This window comes from Mugil cephalus, chromosome 9 (assembly GCF_022458985.1).
Source record: "Mugil cephalus isolate CIBA_MC_2020 chromosome 9, CIBA_Mcephalus_1.1, whole genome shotgun sequence".
Taxonomy (NCBI): domain Eukaryota; kingdom Metazoa; phylum Chordata; class Actinopteri; order Mugiliformes; family Mugilidae; genus Mugil; species Mugil cephalus.
In genome coordinates this window covers 5,213,137-5,232,764 of record NC_061778.1, presented here as the reverse complement: position 1 = coordinate 5,232,764, position 19,628 = coordinate 5,213,137, and the positions used below count along the sequence as shown (strand labels likewise).

The following is a 19,628-nucleotide window of genomic DNA, read 5'->3' as shown; positions in this document are numbered from 1 at the left end:
CACTGATCTCAGACTAATAAAAGGCCACAAACTATCACTATCAAGACAATCTATTATTAACAGCCGCTGCTTCCGTTGCTACTATCATCTGCCAATTTGTTCACAATTTGTGTTGTGAAATACATTCCCCTCCGTCACCGTCAGTGCTTGTCGGTGCAGTTCACGCTTCCATCCACCAGAGGGTGCATTTGGACCCCACTGCAGCCATTTGAGTACATCATGTCAAATGAGGAATGTTCATACAATGAGGGTCTGTGTGTAGTAGCTCTCCGCTATTGCCTCGGTGTACCACACGGACAAACCATTGTCAATGGACTATTTGAGACGGCTCTCAATCGGTTTTCTTCAACGGCTCTCTGCGTTTCGCCTGCCTGGTTTCTGACTTGTTATTTGGAACCACAGCCCTCCTCTTCGGGCGAAAAGGGAAAGACGCGGAGAAAACGGACTAATTTTCAAACAAAAAAAATGCCGTGAGTCTTGAAGTTTTGTGTGTTTTTTTTGGATTCTCCCTTTTTTTGGCGACCAATCGCCCACCTCTAATTTATAGACTATTTCCTAAGTGTGGTACAATTGGGATAAAGTGAGCCGATATGTATCAGGGATGGACCTATCGGTGAAACTGAAGTTGTGCGTGCTGTGGTTTTGAATCATCCAAGGGATTCATATTGAATATAGCCTATTTATCTGAGCAGAGGTCGACTTGTTAAGCAAGAACATTCCAGCTGCGAATCCACGAGCCTTTCATGTTTGTAAATCATTTCACTTTTAATTATAAGCTGACACACTAAGACCCCGATGAATAATAACTTTGGGACTTTCTAATGCGCATGTGGAACCAAGTGTGAGTTTATGTAAGCATTATCTCGGTTTAATCTTCCTGGCTATATCATTTCCTAACAGTTAGACAAGATAATTGTGCAACATTTCAACACATATCGCATCGTCTCGAACTCTCCAGTGAGTTGGTGCGTGCAGTTCATTTTTCTTTTCCTCATGGGATCATAGCTGAGTCAATTCGTCTTGTTTTCTTCCATGTCCGTACTGTGGTCCATTATAAGCTCAGTGGACCTCAGTCTTTATAAACTTGTTAGGGACCCGCGGGCATGGGAGAAGCGACCCCCGCTCAGTCTGCTGCAGGGACATTCGTACCCATGTTGGGCGTCGGTTTGGGAGCTATGCCCGGCGGGGCCGTCAACGGACCGGTGGTGGCCACCTCCAGAGGCTCCGCGGTACCGCAGCTGCACAACGCCATCGTGGAGCGTCTGCGCGCCCGCATAGAGCTGTGCAGGAGGCACCACTCCACCTGCGAGAACCGCTACCAGAGGGGTCAGGCCGAGAGCTCTGACCGGGAGCACGAGAGCACGCTTCACCTGCTCAACATAGTCCAACAGGGGCCCGGGAACCGCAAGACAAAGGGCAGCAGGGGATCGAACCAGCAACCCCCAGAGTACAGCCGGGCCAACGGAGAGCAAAAGGCGTCGGAGGGCGAGCAGAAGATTTCCACACGCATAGCGGTGAGTTTTGTGCCGGTGATGGATCACCGTTGGTGGCGGTGGTGGTGGTGGTGGTGGTGATAATGCTCGCCACTAATGATGATGGCGGTGGCTGTTACAATGGAGCTTGTGGTAACGATTATGACACACTGATGATGTGGATGTTGACTTGTGATGATATGAGGAACACTTGAAAGTTATGATCAAACCCAAGGGACTGTGAAACACGAGTGTGCAAGAAATGTTCTACACGGCGTTTGAGCAATGCGTGCTCTGAAATTTCTCTGCTGTCAGTTTGAAACAAAAACTCTGAAAGCTGTGTCCAAACGTACAGGGCCGCCAAATCCATATCAAATAGCATGAACAGTGAGGAAATGTTTAATATCTAGAACAATAAACTCCCAGCGTTGCTGATTGAGGAGGGTTTAAGAGTAGACACCACGATACAGGATCTCTAAAGTTTGCAACGCAATCCATTGTGAGGAAATTGTTTTTGGGGTCATTGGGCCAAGGGGATGCATTCACTGAAACCATGTCAACATCTCTCTGCTGTGCAGCTGATCCATACAATGGGGATGCAGACTTTCGGTGGCTTCTTTAACCCATTTAACATGCACCATTATCTCATTTTGCATCACAGAAAACGTAGTTTCCTTTGTGTCGCATTACTTAAAACCTCAAAAATATAAGAGTTTTTTTCTTTTCTTAGTCAGCCTCTATCAAATCAAGAGCTGCACTTTACCTGAGTAGTTTCAAGACTCATTTGTAGAATTTTTAGATTCTTCAGCGTTGAGGACATTGAGACATGTTTTTGCCTGAGCAGCCGGTCCTTACGAAGAGCAGAGGCAAGCAGGATAGGGAAACTTAACTGTGCTCTGTGTGCGCCTGGTAGTGCTGATAGGACTGACTTCCTGTATGGCATCTGTTAAGGGAGCAGCCAGCGAGATGTGAGATTTATTTTGTTGTTTTCTTTCATTGGGCACAAGGGAGTTCAGCATCTAGACTATAAATTATTTCCCAAGCAGCATTTCAATATAATGTCAAAAGGGTGAAAGCTCGCAGATGTTCCCCCTTCTAGAAATGCTCGAGATGCTGGATGGAAAAATAAACAATCTAATATTAATTTTTTTTCCGACGAAGCCAGAAAAGGGCAGCAGTTATTGTTCTCCAGTTTCGTTTACTGTCATATTGTCATCCAGAATTGGGCATGGATTTAGCTATTTTACATATCAGGCATTTGTATTAGCTCATGTTCATCGGAAGAAAGTAGATTCCTCTGTGATTTATAGTGCTAATATAGACAAGAGTTCATTTCCCAGCTTTCCACATATTTACTTTTCAGGCTGTTAGGTGCAGTATAGCCAAGGAACAGGATAGGAGGCAAGTCACAACAACACCATGGATTATACTGACTGTCTAAAAGAGGTCAGGGAACATCATTATCGTGTGCTGTTTCATTTTTACTGATGTTGACTCTGGAGTAGCGTGTTCTATATAAAACTGATGAGTGCAGCAGGATGGTGAGGAGGAAATGAAGTCCTGGCGTACATGTTTATATCAACCCTGAGGTTAATGTTTTTTCACAACTCATGATGATTGGATGGAGCAGAACAGCAGCCATTGCAGAAATCCCCTTTAATGCATGTATGGCGCATCGATCCACTGATACTGCAGTTGGTCCTTAGATTGACTCAAAACGCGTGTAGTGTAGAATAACCCAATAACCAGATACTCAAAATATGTATTTATTTCTAATTATCTCCGGCTATAAAGCGTGAAACTTGCGTTTGAAACGTTTCCCGCTGTACTGCACTAGTTCGACATACTACATTCTTGAGAATTAAAAAGCAAGGCATCTACAATGGCCACATCTGTGCATGTTATTGACTGTTCGCATTGGAATTTGCAATGGAAATGTACACCAAGTGAGGGGCAAACAACACAATGGATTATGACTGGCTGGGAGTGCAGAGTGAGCAGCACTTAACAACGGTGCTCATTGAGACCAGATTAACAAAGGATATTCTTTTAGATGAAATTGGAGAAATGGGAAAGAAGAGCCGAGAGCTTGCTTATCGACTCAGAAAATGATTTTCCATAGTGCTTGAATTGAACTCTCCATTGAAAGCTTAAGGATATTCATACTTCTGTTTCTTCGGTTTTTCAGTCATTCCCTTCATACCTGTATCAGTAAATGCTTACAGCTCAGAAACAGGTCACACGGTGGAGCTTACAAAACATTAGCCCCGTATTACAATGTACAGACGTTCAGTTTCATCAGACCGGGATCCGGCAGCCATCTTTCCTCGTCTGTCAATGATACAGATAGTGACTAGAGGAACTATAAAAGCTTAACAAACAGTGATACAACCTTGCTGCATGCTAGCATGCCATGCATTGTCATGCCCTATTATCAAGTCTTTAACAAATGGCGCTGTAAGCACCTTCTTGAAAGATTTGCTGGCCATGAAACTGTTTGAACCACAAGGCCCCCATATAAATGTTTAGAGCCACTGAATACATTTCCTGCACGTGTTTACTTTAAGTCAAACAGGCCTTGAAAAAGCAGTAGGCGAGGGATGCCTGGTGATTAACAGTCCTATGTGCTCTGGGAGGAGTTTGTTATTACCCAGTCTTGTACTAGAGACAGATCTGGGAACTAAGGTCCTTGAACAGCATATGTTACGGCTTTGTAGCATATACTCATGTGTTTCCCTGTTATCTTTACCAATTTGTGACTCTGCATGTCCACCACACAGCAGCAGCAGCAGCAGCAGCTCTTTTTAAAAGCTCGAGTCACAAACCATTTAACCGGAATTTTCGCCTGTTCATATCTAAAGAATTTTGCTCCTCTCTCGTGTGTCTTCTTTTCCTCTGTGAGCCATAATGCCAAAATGTTCTTAAAGCGTCGTTGCTTTGTTTGTCAGTTTGGCTCCGCTGCAGGACCTTGGACGTGATGATTCAAGTTTGGCAGCTGCGGTTGTTTACTCTTTTCACGACAGGTTACGACCCCCGCGAAAAGGCTGCAAGATAACGTGCAAAATAAAGCTTCCAAACAAGACTCCGGAGCTGCGAGCGTCTGCTATTTGGAGATTGTATATTAGTTTGACTTTAATACGTCTTGCTCGGTCTACTGTACGTGACCTCCTAATTCATTATCACTGAAGTAAGACCTTTCAGCTGACCAGGACATTGACGGCTTACTCGAATAGCGAGGAGAAAGAGAAATTCCTTGTATTCTCCGGGGGTGATATATGATGGATGGAGAGTGTGTGTATGTGCGGGGCGGGGTGTGCACTGTAAGTGTTTCCTGGCATACCCGGTTTGGCAGTTGAACAGCCTGAATCAGAGCTGCCGGTGGTCTGATCTCAGCCTGGCTCGGCTGTGATGTGAAACAATTAGCCCGGGTCCGTGGGGGCCACCCACAGTGAAACCCGCAGCATTACCCAACCTCGTGGACGCAGAGCGGATCCACGTTCATCACCCACAGATCACCTCCGCGTTGTCATGGATAGGGTGAAGTTTTTCTTTTCCGTTTCGGTGTGAATGCTGAATCGCTTTAAGTCCCCTTTAGTGAGGAGTTGAAGTGCTGTGGGTGCCGTTTATTGACAGCGCCACTGCACTGTGAGCCCGATGTGATTAAGCTCGTCTCATTGTGTGTAGCTGCGAGATGAGTTGAGCATCTCGTAGTGCTCCGATAAAAAGACATTAAGATAGGCCTCCACATACTGTAGTAAAGCCATCTGTTAATCTCCTCCTCCTATTTGGGATTAGTGCTCATTCCAAGATGTGGCAATTTTACTTATGTCTAGTTCATTTTTGGATGTGTTTAAAATGTGATTTAAAAGGCAGATTTTGTAACATGAAACACCTACATTTAGAATATTTTTAACTTACTTTAAAAAATGGAAAACTAGGTGAGTGAAAGTACTTTACCTTACAATACAGGACTTCGACTGAGCCAGAATACAGGACGTCTTTGCACAAAAGCAGCAGACTTGCAAGAGTGAAACTTTTAAGTATTTATAGAGTGTGCATTTAAATAAATACCCCCCCACCCCATCCACTGTACACAATGTGACAGCGGCCTTTTGCTCATACACATCAGCCAGATTGACAGACTTGAGGTCATGTAGCATTATGTTCTGGGCATTTCACAGTCATATCCAAGGGCAGTTCATAAATTTGTAGCACCTAGTAGACATATGTAAGCGTGGCTTGTCTTCAAGGAACAGGGATGTGGTGTGTTAGTATCTCACACACGAGGCAAGTGCTGTGGTTTCCTGGTTTCCAGGAAATTACTGCCTCTGTAGGAAACTTGTTTGGACACTATTTTAAATTTGTCTTAGTTAATAGGAACTGTATCATCTTCCGGCTAAATTGTCCATGAAATGAATGTCTCTATTGCCCAGTAAACACAGTTTTATGATAACATCAGTGTACGTGCGCGCTAAACAACTAAGCTATACATAAATTTTGTGGTCATGATTGCTATGTCCTCGAGGGAGAGCGGGGTGCAAGCTCCGACAAGTTTCTCATTTGGTAGCCGACCCAGACACCAGATTTTTAAGTGGCATAAAGTACACTGATGCCTGACATTTCTCAGAGGACCTTCATTTTTCAATCTCTTTGACTTCGTGGCTATATTTACAGAAGCTGCCACAAAGTGTGTTTTCGATATTATAAAGCGTTTCTTGTTCAATATTAACGTGGCATACTGTGAGTCAGGGTAATACACAACTCATCAGTACTACTAGTATGACTAACTCTGGTTACTTCAAATGAAATGTTTAGAGCTGGTCCAAGAGCTTCTTATTTGCATGTTGAGGGCATATTTTGTGCTTTAGCAGTTGCTGTTTGCCCCTGCTTCCTGGAGATCAAACTGTGCATAATGTTTTTTTTTTTCTTTCCTTGTCTGTCCAGTCATAGCAGCTGTTACTGTCTACCCAGTTCCAAACAATCTCGTTAATACCAGTAAAAAATGTATCACTTCCTGTGCACCGATGGATTTTTTTCTTCTAGAAAAGGCCTATAAGACACTCTGGTTTATATTAGAGCACATGCAGTAAAAGCTTTCATGAGCTGAGTATAATTTTTACGGTATTTGATGATGAACAGTTAGAATGTGTAGCCTTCAGTCGCTTAGTAGCAGCTTAAGGCAATCTGTGTTTATTAGGTAGAAATACTTAAAGCAGGTGAAATTTATGATGAAGTTGTTCTAAGACAATTTTTAATCTTTCATAAAAAAAACCTGACCTGTATATACAACTATAAAAGACGTTCTTAATTACTGATGGGTGCAAACATTTACATCATAATTATTTCCTTTGTTAAAATGACCTTTATCTGGATATTTGCTGACATTATTACTGCAAATATAATTACCGTGAAGGTAAAACATATTATGAATTTGATGTCAAAATTTAATTTGCAATTACATTTAATGTAATCTCTGAATTAAAAAAAAAAAAAAAAGGTACCTCTGTTATGATTAGTTTTAGAAAAGGCTAGGCTCAGCACATTGGGTGTCATGCAGCAGCAGCAGCAGCAGCAGCAGCAGCAGCAGCAGCTGTAGCAGTGTGTGTTGGAAACGCTGCTCTGTGAATCTGGGACATCTCTGTACCTGGCAGGATTTGCATCGCCGTCTCCCCCATGAAATGAGCACACTTGTATTCTTTTCTGGACTCATTTATTTTTTTGTTAACAAGTTCCATGCCACAAAAGCAAAGAAAGAAGAACAACAAAAATAAATAAAAATAGAAGAATGAATCGAGAAAGACAGAAGTTTCCTGACACCCAGCAGGGCAGTGAGGTGTGTGTCAAATCAAAGACATTTATGGATCATCTGCTACACACTACACTCTAGCAGCAGTGTCTTAAGAACCCCCCGCACTCTCCCTACCACCCCCCCCCCCCACCCCCCAGTCCTCCACCCATCCACTCAGCCACCCTCCCACTGTCAAACACACACTGCCGCACACGCCTCATGTTTTATTCAGCAGCCTATGGGAAGGCTGTATCTGTCTTTGAAGAGTGCTGCCGAAATCGTGTAGTAAACCCATCTCATCCTCAGTCTTCAAGGGATGATACAATGTAAGTGGGTACATGCTTAAAAGAACATGCTCTCGACAGACCAGGTGGGCCAGGTCCACTCTGGCGCTGCATGAGGTGTGTAACAGACTGACCTTTAGGGGAAATTAAGCCTGTAGTCGTACTGGAACCGGGGCCCGTTCCTGGCTTAAAAGCCTTTCCTCCGCAGACATCTGCTTGCTGTCCTTGGCCGCGGTCCCCGGCCTCAAGCAGAGCTTGCAACGCAACAGCTTTACCTTCAGACGCCATGCTAACAGTGGAGAAAATGCACACGATCAGCATCAACCTTGCAAAACCTCCTCCCTGGCGGCACAAGTTTTGTTGTTTTTGTGTCGAATCTGCTCATTTATATGCGGCGCGGTAATGAATAACAAGTCATGTGTGTGTTTCCCCCATTGTTTATTCTCTCACAATGAAAAGAGCCATGGTTGGATGTGTGTAATGCTCAGTGGATTCATCATTTTGTGGCTCAACAGAATATCGTTGATTAAGTTGCCGATTAAACAATAATGTTAATATTAAGTTCGTTTTGAGTATGAGAGTTGGCAAATGTTCCAAAGTGCAACCAGGCTGGTAATTGAAGATTCTTATGGGATTTAAAAAATTAAAAAAAAAAAAATCTGAGGTCTCCAGAAACTGATCGTTAACTTTCATGTATTTAGGATTTTATAATTGTCTAAAAATCTAAAATCTCCTAAACTAGAATTTGAAAATGGTCTATCACAATAGTTTGAAATGGTCATGTTGATATTCTAACAGCAAATTAGACTCTGCTCCAGACTCTCTCGTGAATATGTGTAGATACTTGTTTCGTGTTTTGAATATGAATTACCGCCGTACTGTGTTTCCTCGCTAGCAAACATTTCACTGGGTTGAAATACCTCCATCCCCAAAGGGTTTGGATTAGAGAGTCTCCACTGTATCCCTTTGTTGTTGATTTGTTCTTTGTGCTTCCCCGTTGTTGCCAGCACTTTGTTCACATTTTTAGCGTTACGCGGACCTCGAGATATTATTTAAAAAAAAAAAAAAAAAATCTCATCACTGCAACTGAAGTCAGTGGGGAATTTTAGGAGAACTAATATATTAGCGTTTCACTGTCGCCATTATATCCATTTGACTGAGGAAGAAAAAAACGTTGCACAGCTTTTTCATCATCCGGGATTTACTAATAAAAATAGGCGAGAAGCTCAGGGCAGCCACTTTGCAAGAAAGGTCCGTGTTTATGTTCACCTGTATCTTCAGAGGGGCCGTGTAGAGGTATTCGTTCATGCTTGATGTGATTTCTTCTGCTGAGAGAGCTCTTTGAGGTTTGTCAAGTTTTTCCTGCTTGACTTAATTGGAGAGAGGGCAGGATTGTGTGTGAGGAAAAAGAGGGAGGGGTGGAGGAGGGTAATGCCTCGGAGTGTCTTTCCACGAGTGCTTTGCTACCCGGTGCTGAAACTGGAACCCTGTGGGAACAAGCATGTTCAGGTGTATTTCATGCACCGTGCGTGGAAGGTGAACTGAGGGGACAAACTGCACGCAAACTGAACCAGGGGCCTTGTTTAGCAAAGGGCCAAATGACCTGAAGATGAGATATCACATATCACATATCTGGTCCTGGGATTCAAATTCTGTACAAATGTTTAGTGTTAGCACTGACAGTTGTGAGCTTGGATAAACAGAGGCTTATCTATAACTGTTCTCACACTTATCTGACAATCAGCCACCTGATATGTCAGACTTTCCTGGACTTGTTGTAGCTTCGGTTGTAAACAGATCTCATTATCGCAGTTGCCACCAGTGAACCCGGGCGTGGTTGTCTATTTACGTCCTAATGTTAACGCAGCACGGCAGTCTTCACCTCGCTCAAACGCCTCATTGTATGTTTACTACACAGCGTATTTATCAGATAAAACCTTGTTGGAAACAAGCTATCTGGCTCTTTCGCAGAGGAACAATCGGGTTCGGAGCAAAACAGCTATATTTGCAGCACGACTTCAAACAGCCCCATTCTCCCCAGGGTCATTACCCTCCTCAGGAAATGAGAAAGTGGGCTCCTGATGTCACTGGCAAACCCCCTTGAACAGAATGCTGGGTTAAACTGGGAGGGAGGAGGAGAGGGAGGGCCATGCTAGACCAGAGTTCAGGCATGTTTACATTACAGCTCAGGATATTTCTCAGAGCCTGGCCAAGCTGCCGAAGTTCCCAGGCTCCAGAGTTGCAGAGAGCTGAAAAGAGGCACAAGCATTCACTTATTCTTCTCTCCCTCGCTCTCCTGTGCTCCGGGGTCCGAGTCATAGTTCAACCCCATTTGCATCGTTGGCAATGTTCTGCTCTTTGCTGCACTCGTCCTCGGGGGGGGCGAATATTGTAGATGTGAAATGAATGAAAGGTGAAAGTCACAAACATAGCTGACACAGACAACACTTACCAAGTGAAATGATATTAGTGGCATTGTCATAGAAACAAACATCAGGAATCGGCAGCACAGTCTTTTGTATCACAAAGCTGCTCCATCTCTAACACTGACGTCTCAATTAGAGTTAAAGCAGCGTATATACAAACCAGATAGTTTGTAATATTTTTTTAGATCATTTCACAGGCCAGCAAATATAAATTGATTTTTATTTTTTTTTATTATTTTTTTTACATTAAGGTCTCTGGCTGGTTAAATCATTCCAGTTCAGTGTGGCAGGGTTTTATCTGGGAATTACATGGTTGTTATGGAGCTGCCAGCTGGTTTAAACAATATAATTAGTTTGGGTTTCAGTGGGGACTTTAAAGGATACTTCTGGTTTAGCGGAGCTCGGGTAGTTTTGAGTATTTCTTTTGGTCGTGATGATTGATTTTATCTGGGAATGTGTCAACATCGCTACAAAGGAGTCGGATTGGGCAAGAAAAATGAAGACCGCAGCATTAAAAGTAGGCCACATGCTAGCCAAACGTATCTGGAGGAGAAAACAAAGGAAAGTAAAACTGTTTGTTGGAAACATCCATCACACGCTTGACCTATTGTACTAACCTTAGTGGTTTGCACATTTTTTGCTGTCCAGTAAGGAATTGTTAAGAACATAAAGGGTGTTTTCTAGCAGTTAATAAGAGAAGTGACTGGATTTCAAAGCTGTGTGTTAAACTTGAACTCTAAGGAAGGAACGGACAAAACTCTTGTAATTCTGCAGCACGGACGTGTTCGGATTTAAACTAACCGTCAGACCCTTACTCAAAGGTTTCAGACTGCTAGACGGTCCCGTCTCGAGCATCAGATGCGAGTCTAGCGGAGGAACATAGATGGTCTTGTTTCTTTCCTCCACTCTGCCAATAAAGCTGAGAAGTGGCAGCTGGAATGTTTGTGTTAGTGCTCTGCTGTGGTGGGGTGTCACGGTGCTGAGCTATGCTTTGGCGCCTGCTCGCTCTCCACCTTGCCTAGAGGCACACAGACACCGCTGTTGCATCTACAGCGTACGAGGGAGGTGAAACCAGGGGAGGATCTCTGGTCTCTGTCGGCACTGACGAATCATCTGCAGTCTGGTTTGAACAGGAAACAGGCCCATTGTGACGGAGGAGCTGCGTGGCTTGGTGGCTATTTAAGCATGTTCCACCTTGGGCTGATTATGGCGTATGTTGGAACGCTTATCTGCTATTAATTCATAATTTTTCACAACTCAATACTCAAAGTATTACTCTTTAGTGTTACTTTTTACTGCAAAGTGAGAATTTACAGGTGTATCAAACACATTCAGTTTACGCTTAAATCCCATTCAAAAAATGTCTGATTCTAATCTTTAATTAAATAAACATTTTACATTGTGCAATTTGCTTTAGGTGTTTGTATAAACAAGAGAAACCTGTTATCATGAAAGGTCTACGTCTCACGCAAGAATTGTTGTTTTTACAGGCGGTAAAAGATTTTTGCTTTGATGACACATGGGAGGACGTTTACCCTCTATGTGTCTAATGTCACAAATTTTTTAAGTTGCATAAACACAACAGTGACTAGCTGAGCGCTATGAGGCCGGCCCTTCGCTGGGTTGCATGCAATGAAACAATGTATTTTCAATTTAAAGAAACGGGAAGAGAAAATAAGCAGAAAAAAAGGGAAATACACGAAGGGGATTCCTGCTGTCTTACTAAGGGGTTTTGCTTTCAACGCCTTCTCCATTAGGTCACACGCATTCTATAATTACAACAGGATGAGTTCCTAATGGCGCTTAAATTGTTGCTTTTGCCGCGTTTAAGGTTTTATCCCATTTTTCTCCATTCTAAAATAAGTATGCCTAATCCACGTGCCAAAGCCAAGTGGTGAATGTTGTCTCCGGAACATGAGAATGAGTCTCTCAGCAATTAAGGAGGTTTATCCTGTAACTAGATGGGAGCGGCCTTTAAACTGGATCGTGGAGTGAATCCAAAAGGCACCATATTTTTGTAAAGCATGTGCTAAGTAATAGGCCTTCAACATGGGGAGGATCTGTGGAGGTACTGCAGGGTGGTCGCAAAATCTTTGGTTGATTAGACATTTTCTGTATATAAATATATATGTTTTTTTAAAATTTCTTTCAATACACACAAACATGAATCCAACATATTTTAGTAAAGGGATAAATTGAGGTTATCTTTTGGTCAGCGATTCACGCAGTCAGTGATACAGGAGCTGTCTCAACAGCACAGAGCGCCACACTAGACCTGTCAATCTAATCCTCCTGTACACAGTAGGCCCCGCCCCGCCCCTATTGCTGCTGAGCCAATCACGAGGCCGCATATTACACGCTAACTCTGGCAGGTTCCCCGCACTTGGCCGAGAGCCTGTTCAGTCCCCAGGCGAAACGCTATGATATTAGCAGAAGAGAAGCTAACAGTGCATGGTATGTATAGGTTGTTTATGTTTATGGCAGTTGCACGGCCATAAAAGTATGAATATTTGAACTTGTGTATTATTTGAATAGCTTAATAGTGAATGCAAAATTATAATAATAATAATTTATATTAATAAATAGCAATAGGCTGAGTTTAACATATATAACACATAAGTAGGTGGGGGGTCCTTAGCCTGAAAAACATTGAAGACCCCTGTGTTAAGTATTTGCAATGTATCAAAGTTAGGTCAAGGCCAGCTCATAACAAACTTGCGTCATATATCTGGTTGTATTTGGCACAAGGAGTGGAGTGGTACAGACTGGGTTAGGGTTAGGGTTGGTGATTAATCGATTAATTATTCTCTCTAATAATCAGTTGTGGTAATGGGAAAGGTTACAGAGAATTAAGTGAAAAAGCATGCCTATCAACAGACCGGATGGTTCCCGTAATGGGGCCCCCCTCTAGAGTTATTTGGGCTGACTTGTTCTTTTAAGTTTCGGATGCCAAACGATCATTAAGCAAGCAAGTAAGGGGCTCATTCGCCTTCTCTCCCTCCGACAAAGAAAAACCGTGATGCTGCATTCTTTTCACGGCACTCAGGGAGAACGTGGGGTTATTATTTGTGCATATGCATGATAACAAGAAGGAGAAAGAGAGAGTGAAGAGAACATTCCTTTCTCACTCCCACTCTCCACCACCACACCCCCATTGCTACTCACTGCCACCCCACCCCCAGTTTCCTTCCTGTGCTTTTTTTAGAGTCTATTGGATGTTTTTCCCACATCCGGCAACAAAGCCAGCCTTTTTATGCCATAATCTAACAGCGTGGTCTTCTGTGGTTCAGCTTTTCACAGGCACGGTCAAACGTAACAAATTCATTGGTTGTAAACGCACCGCTGTTTCTTGAATGTCACACACTGACTCATTACATTTGACGGATTGCTCAGGTATCTGTGCTAAGGAGTGTCTCCTTGAAAAGCAGACATTTATTTGTCACCATTTACTCTGGAACATGTCCTGTAACAATAATTGCCACCGAGATTTACAGTTATGTGCACATTTTATGGCATTAAAGGTAAAGTAAATTGATCAAACTATATTTAAATTTAATAGTTAACAGAAAAATATGAATGTAGAAACGTGTCTTTGCTAGGATTTGGCTTGAGGGCTGCAACCGTAAAAATATTTCAATACTTAACATTACTAAAAAAATAAAAATAATTTCAAGATTTCCCCAGTTTTACAATATTCCATTGTTCTTCTTTGTGTCGGTGGTGATTATACTGCATCTACCTCACCCTTTCTGTGACACACAGTTTTGTGGCTTTTTTTTGTGTGGCTGTGGCTAAAATGACTGCAGACATTTACACTATATGTCTTAAGAGCTAGTTATGAGATTTCACAATAGTGCTCATACATAGCATTGAAATCCTATAAATCCAAAAAAACAAAAAAATCGAACAATTTTTACACACGTGAATCATTCACACTCAGCAGGCGAACAGTTTTCCTATTGGATGCTAGCCCCCGCTTGCCGTCAGATATCTTCGCTGCCAGTGCAGTGGTGACGACATTCGAAGAGTGAGGAAAACAGTGACGCATTTCAGTGTTTATCACAGGTCACATCGTCACTGCACGTTACATATTTTTTCTGTATATATATATATATGTTGTGTAGGGTTAGATCATAACCTGGCCCATGTAAACGGTCACATGCTGTGCAAGGGAAGCTTATATGGAAGGAAAAATAGATTCAGCAGCAGTGTGATACAGTCATCTTCCTCTCTGTTCGATGCAAAAAATACCATAATGTACATAACTTACATACATTAATTACCCTTCCCTGAAGAAGTTTAAACCCAGACGATTTAAACACGTTGATGTTTCTTCCATTTGCAGCCACTAGAGGCGATGGGCGTTTCTGTACCCATCCTGTATATGGAGCTTTGGCTCTGGGAATGTTTGCAGTTGTAGTTTTTCAAATATATGCAACTTGTTTGACACAAACTCCAGTGCGAAAGGCTTGTTTTACACCAATAGCTGCTTTTATAGTTAAAGAACCTGCTTTTTTTTAATATAAACAATCTTTTTAATTTCATTGAAAAACTATAAGACAGTGGTTTGGTTGACCATTTGAAAAACAGACCATACGCAATTAAAATGTTATATCCTAATTCTCTTTTAAGCAGACTGACACATTATACCAGAGCTACTTTTCAAAGATTAAAGTACTGACACTTATGTTTATCAGCGTTTGTCCCCATTGTCATTCCCACAGAATTAATTCCCTTGGTAAGAGGGAATTTTCCCCTCTATTATGCAGCCTTGGCTGAGTTTGAATCACCAGGCTCATCTGTTTTGCCTGAAGTAGTCAAACCGAGGGGGAAAAAACAGCTGTCTAGTCAGTGAAGGGACGCCTTGCCAGTTGAGCTGTGAAATCCACACAAGTAAGCAGGATAATCTCTTCCACCCAGACAAAATATCACATCCTGGGATGGAAATGCAAATACTTCCATGTACACAGCCTTGACCTACCAGGGTGTAATTTAATGTGACAACAGCATGCAGCATGATGCGATATCCTGAGTCTCATCACAATGGCGCTAAAGGTAGATGCTGCCTTTTGTTTGAATAAGATTTTTACTGACATACAGTGGTTAAAAACCACAGCATCGTTGCACGTTCTTTTTATGAAGAAGACCAACTGTACAAAATGTTCAAATGCTCCCGCCTCCGGTAACAACCTTATGCTAGCTGGGGAACACACTGAACTGCTACTTTTTCTTTTTTCCTGCCATTTGACAACCTCTGTCCGGTTAGGTTATTGTTGTTCTACAGTCTGTTCCCGAAGAGGGAGCAGGGTTAGGTGGCCACAGAGCTCCCACAATTGGGCATATTTCATACTGAATATTAAGCCCATTCATATAACATGTATAATAATAGTAGGCATGAATTAATAGAAACATTCATTAAGAGACTACTAATTACACTCTTAGTGGAGCTGTGTTATAGAGGAAACGGAACTGAATGTGTTTAATATACTGTATTTTATGTTTGATCTGTGTATCTGCATTAGGGGCGGGTATCGGCGAGGACTTAACGATACGATACGTATCACGATACTTGAGTCACGATACGATACATTAATGCGATATTATGATATTTCGATATAGTTCACTGTGAAATTTTAAGTGCAGCTTAAAATACACATGATGACAGTGATAATTAATTGGACAAATTGAGTCACAAAAAACAATATTAATCCAAATGTACTTGTACAGAAAAAGTGGTGGTGAAGGCGTGGAAGTCGGTACAAAGTTTTTCTCTTTCTTTTAAAATTGATATTGCATCGAAAGAAAACATATTGCAATATATTGCCATATCTATATTTTTTCCCAGCCCTAATCTACATATTGTAATATAAGACTACTCTATATAGTAGTAGTTTCATTATGGAAGCTTTTAAATTTACAGCTTCACTATTTCCAAGTTTAGAAAACCTGCCTGCTGTTTCTGAGAGTTATTTTGGGATCAGATAAGATGGGGTGATTACAGGATTTGTTTCACAACTTTCTCAGTCAAGATAAACCGAGGCAGTTGCTTTGTGTTTCCCCTCACTTTGTGACGGAAACATAAGCAATCACTTCATGGGAAAGTTGTTTTAATTTCCACTCGCACAGATTACCTGAGAGCACACTGTCTCTGCCTCTCACCAGCTGCGACATGTAAAAAGACCTAAAGCGTTGGTTTACAAGGCCCACTAGACACACACACGCACACACACGCACGCACACATGAGCAGCTTGCGTGCAGAAACTTGCTCAGAGTTATAGGCTTTGCCTCAACCTTGAACTATCCCTGCCACTGTGAGAGCCACCTCTCGAGACATTGGTGAGCTCAGTACCTGCAGGGCACAGTGGGAAGGCAATTTAGACAACCCGCAGAAAACTTTTATTCTACATGTGATGAAAAACTGTCAGTGTTGGCCTAGATTTCAAACTATTACCCTCAAATGAAATGCTCAAACGCCGACAAAAAGCTGTACCGCCTTTCTTTGAAACATTCATCCACTTAAGTTAAAGTCTTATTTCTGACCAAATTTAAGCTGTTTAACTGATAAATAGTCCCCCCCCCCACACACACACACACACACACACACACACAGACACCCCTCTCTTCACCGGTTAGCTTTTAACGCTGCCAGATGTTCTGTGCTGGGAAGATAGCGCAAGAAGTTCCATCAAAGCTTGTTTCTTGAAAACAGCTGCCTACTGCAACCTGAAACGCTGCAGGGTTAGAGAGTGGATAGAGTGGATATCTGCAATAAGATCTGAACGTTTAAACAAACAAAACAAAAAAAAAAAAACCTTTCAGCTCATTTTAGTTTCATGAGTCACCATGGCAACGACCAGTGTGCCCTATATCTGTGCTTCATACTTTTTTTTTTTTTGTCCCCTGGAAATATTTCCAATGTTGGTCCATCCTTTTTCTGCATTTGTTTTCTCACATTGGATAATGCCTGTGTTGACAAATCGGTGAAGACATTTTCTTCTTTGTGTCTTTTCATTTTTTTTTCTTAAGGTGCAGTGTGTTGAGCTCCTAGGGCCACCATGTTGAAGAAATATCAAAACACTCTCTCCCTCTCTCTCTCTCTCTCTCTGAGTCCATTTAACATTCTTTTTTTCCTGCAATCTAATGATCACAGATTTTCCAGGGTTGGTAAAACTGAACTTGACAGTATGTTTTATTATTTCTTGGTATTTTGCTCTCTTATCAATTTTTGGAGCCAGCAGTATGCAACGTTGTCTGGTGCAGTTATTAATTTATTGCTTTTCCAGATGATTCCCATGGGTTTTTTCCCCACTTTTTCTTTTTTTTTTGCGATAGTAAACCTCTCCAACAATATTACAGCACTGTGAAATAAAACAATAGTTTTTTGGGTGGAGAAGGAGGAGAAGGAGGGGGGGCTTCTGCAGTCCTGATTCAGATGAAAGAGTTTGGAATTAAACTATTCTTTATGGATTTTATCTAATTAATATCTAGGATACATCAGTACCATGTGATGTTTTGTTTTTCCCCTTCTGGGAAATGTCAGGCTGATGATAAATTTATATAGAGGTCACATATTTTCTGCACCATGATCCCACCACACACACACACTTTTTCCTTGGTTGGAGTCCGTGAGCTCTGCAGTGTTTTCTGTGTCCGTCTCTACCAGTGCCGGGCTACGCAGACCTTATTTGGAATGTCAGAACTGATAGGAGTGGGAGTCAAACAAAGCTTCCCACTCATTTATTTTCTCTTCTTACTTTCTAGCTGCAGCAGTCCCTTTACAGACTGTACCAGCGGAGGATTGTTTCAGAGCACGAGTGCAGATTAGTGCGACTGCTCGCCTTTCCCTAATGCCTGTATGTGTTTTAAGTGAAAGCTGAGAGAGAGAGATGGCAAAACTCAACAAGTATACCCTTTTCAACTAGTGGGTTTTTCAAAGCGTTCTCCGTCGGAGCGGTTTAAAACACTAAATGTGTTTTCCCCCTCTCTAAAAGCATGAGGCTTATCAAGACCTGGCTGAGTGAAGCAGCATTAGCACAACATTAACCACTCAGCCCAGGTTTCCCATGGGATATAAAATGGATCCTTGTTTCACTAGGAAATCGCCACAGCAGTGTTGCCGGAGAGCACTTTGCTGCAGCCACCCCAGATATCCACAGTTATTGTTTTCTGATTGGGAACTGCAGACACCGCTTGAAATGGAGCATCGAGGAGTCGCTAATCCAAATAGCTAAATGATAGAACATAAACAGGACATAAAGAGCCGAGTATGTTACAGTTAAAAGATTATCCGATCAAAACTTTCAGCAGATTCTTGCAGATCCTCGCATTAGCTAATCAAGACACATGATGGGTTTTCTTTGTAGTGGCCAGGGATATGACTGGAATGGCTCAAGACTGTGTTGCTCAACTCAGTAGTGGCACTGTTGGCTCTCACCGTGCTGCAGCTGCATGCTGAAGAGCAGCCAGATGTTTCAGATGGTGAAATGAGCCTAGCGAGCAGGAAACGGTTCTGCATGCCATAGGAATCGTCTTTGAAAACAGGAAGGGAACTTGTTCCCTGCTTATGTGCCTTTTCCTGTGGCATGACCGGAGGCAGGCCCTGTGTGTTTGACGGTTGCTGGGAAAAAGGTACTTGTGGTTGTATGGTAATGGCCTTTTAAGGATACAAACATTCTAGGGAGAGCTTTGGACCTGTCCAACGAGGGATCTGCTTTCAGAGAAGCTAAAATAATCATTGTCTAAAAACTCACCAGGGCTCACATTCACATATTAGTTTCACCTCTGCAGTCACTACCTTTTTTTGTAACGTGATAGATGAAGCTATGAAACGATCTGCATACACGCTGACGTGTATATATAGCTTGAGGCTGCGTGAAGATCCAGGTCCAAGTGCTTTTATTAAACTGGTTTACCTTCTCTGCTGTAATAAAGAACAAATGCTTAACCAGAGAATTCTTTCTTTGGTGCCATACTCACTGACATCTGCAGTGATTGATCATTTCTTTTTCCCAAACCAATATTTTACAACACAATGGTAAAAAAAAAATGTTATAGTGATGCACCATCAGCTGGATACTCTTCTTAGATCTTTCTGGATCATTGTTCAGCTGTCGGATCCGTAGACTTTGTTCACCGCTGCTCTCATAATGTCATTTCAGCTGCAGCATACAGATATTTTAACCTCTCTGTGTACTCTGGGAGCATTAAATGACTGACAGACACTGTTAGCACCTGGTCAAAATAGTGGAACATTTAGCAGCTGAAGAGTCCAGTATTTCCCTGTGGAGTGCAGTGCAGACAAAAAAAAAAAAAACACGACTACATATCTGCTCCATACCTAGTGGATCTGAAAATAAAACGTTGCTGGCTAACATTACCATTTCAGTCAACTTCCAAGGTGATGATATATTGACGCCGTGTTCACAACTTTTTTCCACCGCCCCGCTAGTGGGAAAAAAATCATTTATTACAAGTTTAAGCCTCGGCTGTTAAGAATCCTTTAATGTCGTGATTTATGTTAACCCTTCCACACCCTCGAGCAGTTTCCCAGGATGAAAATTGTTTCTCGGCTCCTGCCCCCGAAGCAGACGCTGCGCAGCGTGCCCATTGAAAGAGACATGACATCATGGTTGTCCTTTCATTTTTGAATCACAGCGG

At 42.2% G+C, this 19,628-nt stretch overlaps 1 protein-coding gene across 1 annotated transcript in view; it reads left to right on the top strand.

The window, feature by feature from the left end:
• Positions 1-235: 235 nt before the first annotated feature.
• Positions 236-19,628, top strand: part of zmp:0000001236 (mastermind-like protein 2) — a 33,492-nt gene continuing 14,099 nt past the window's right edge. Inside the window, exon 1 of the mRNA XM_047594497.1 lies at positions 236-1,514. Within this exon, the coding sequence (XP_047450453.1) occupies positions 1,104-1,514 (411 nt within the window). The 5' untranslated portion in view covers positions 236-1,103. The remainder of the gene's footprint in view (positions 1,515-19,628) is intronic.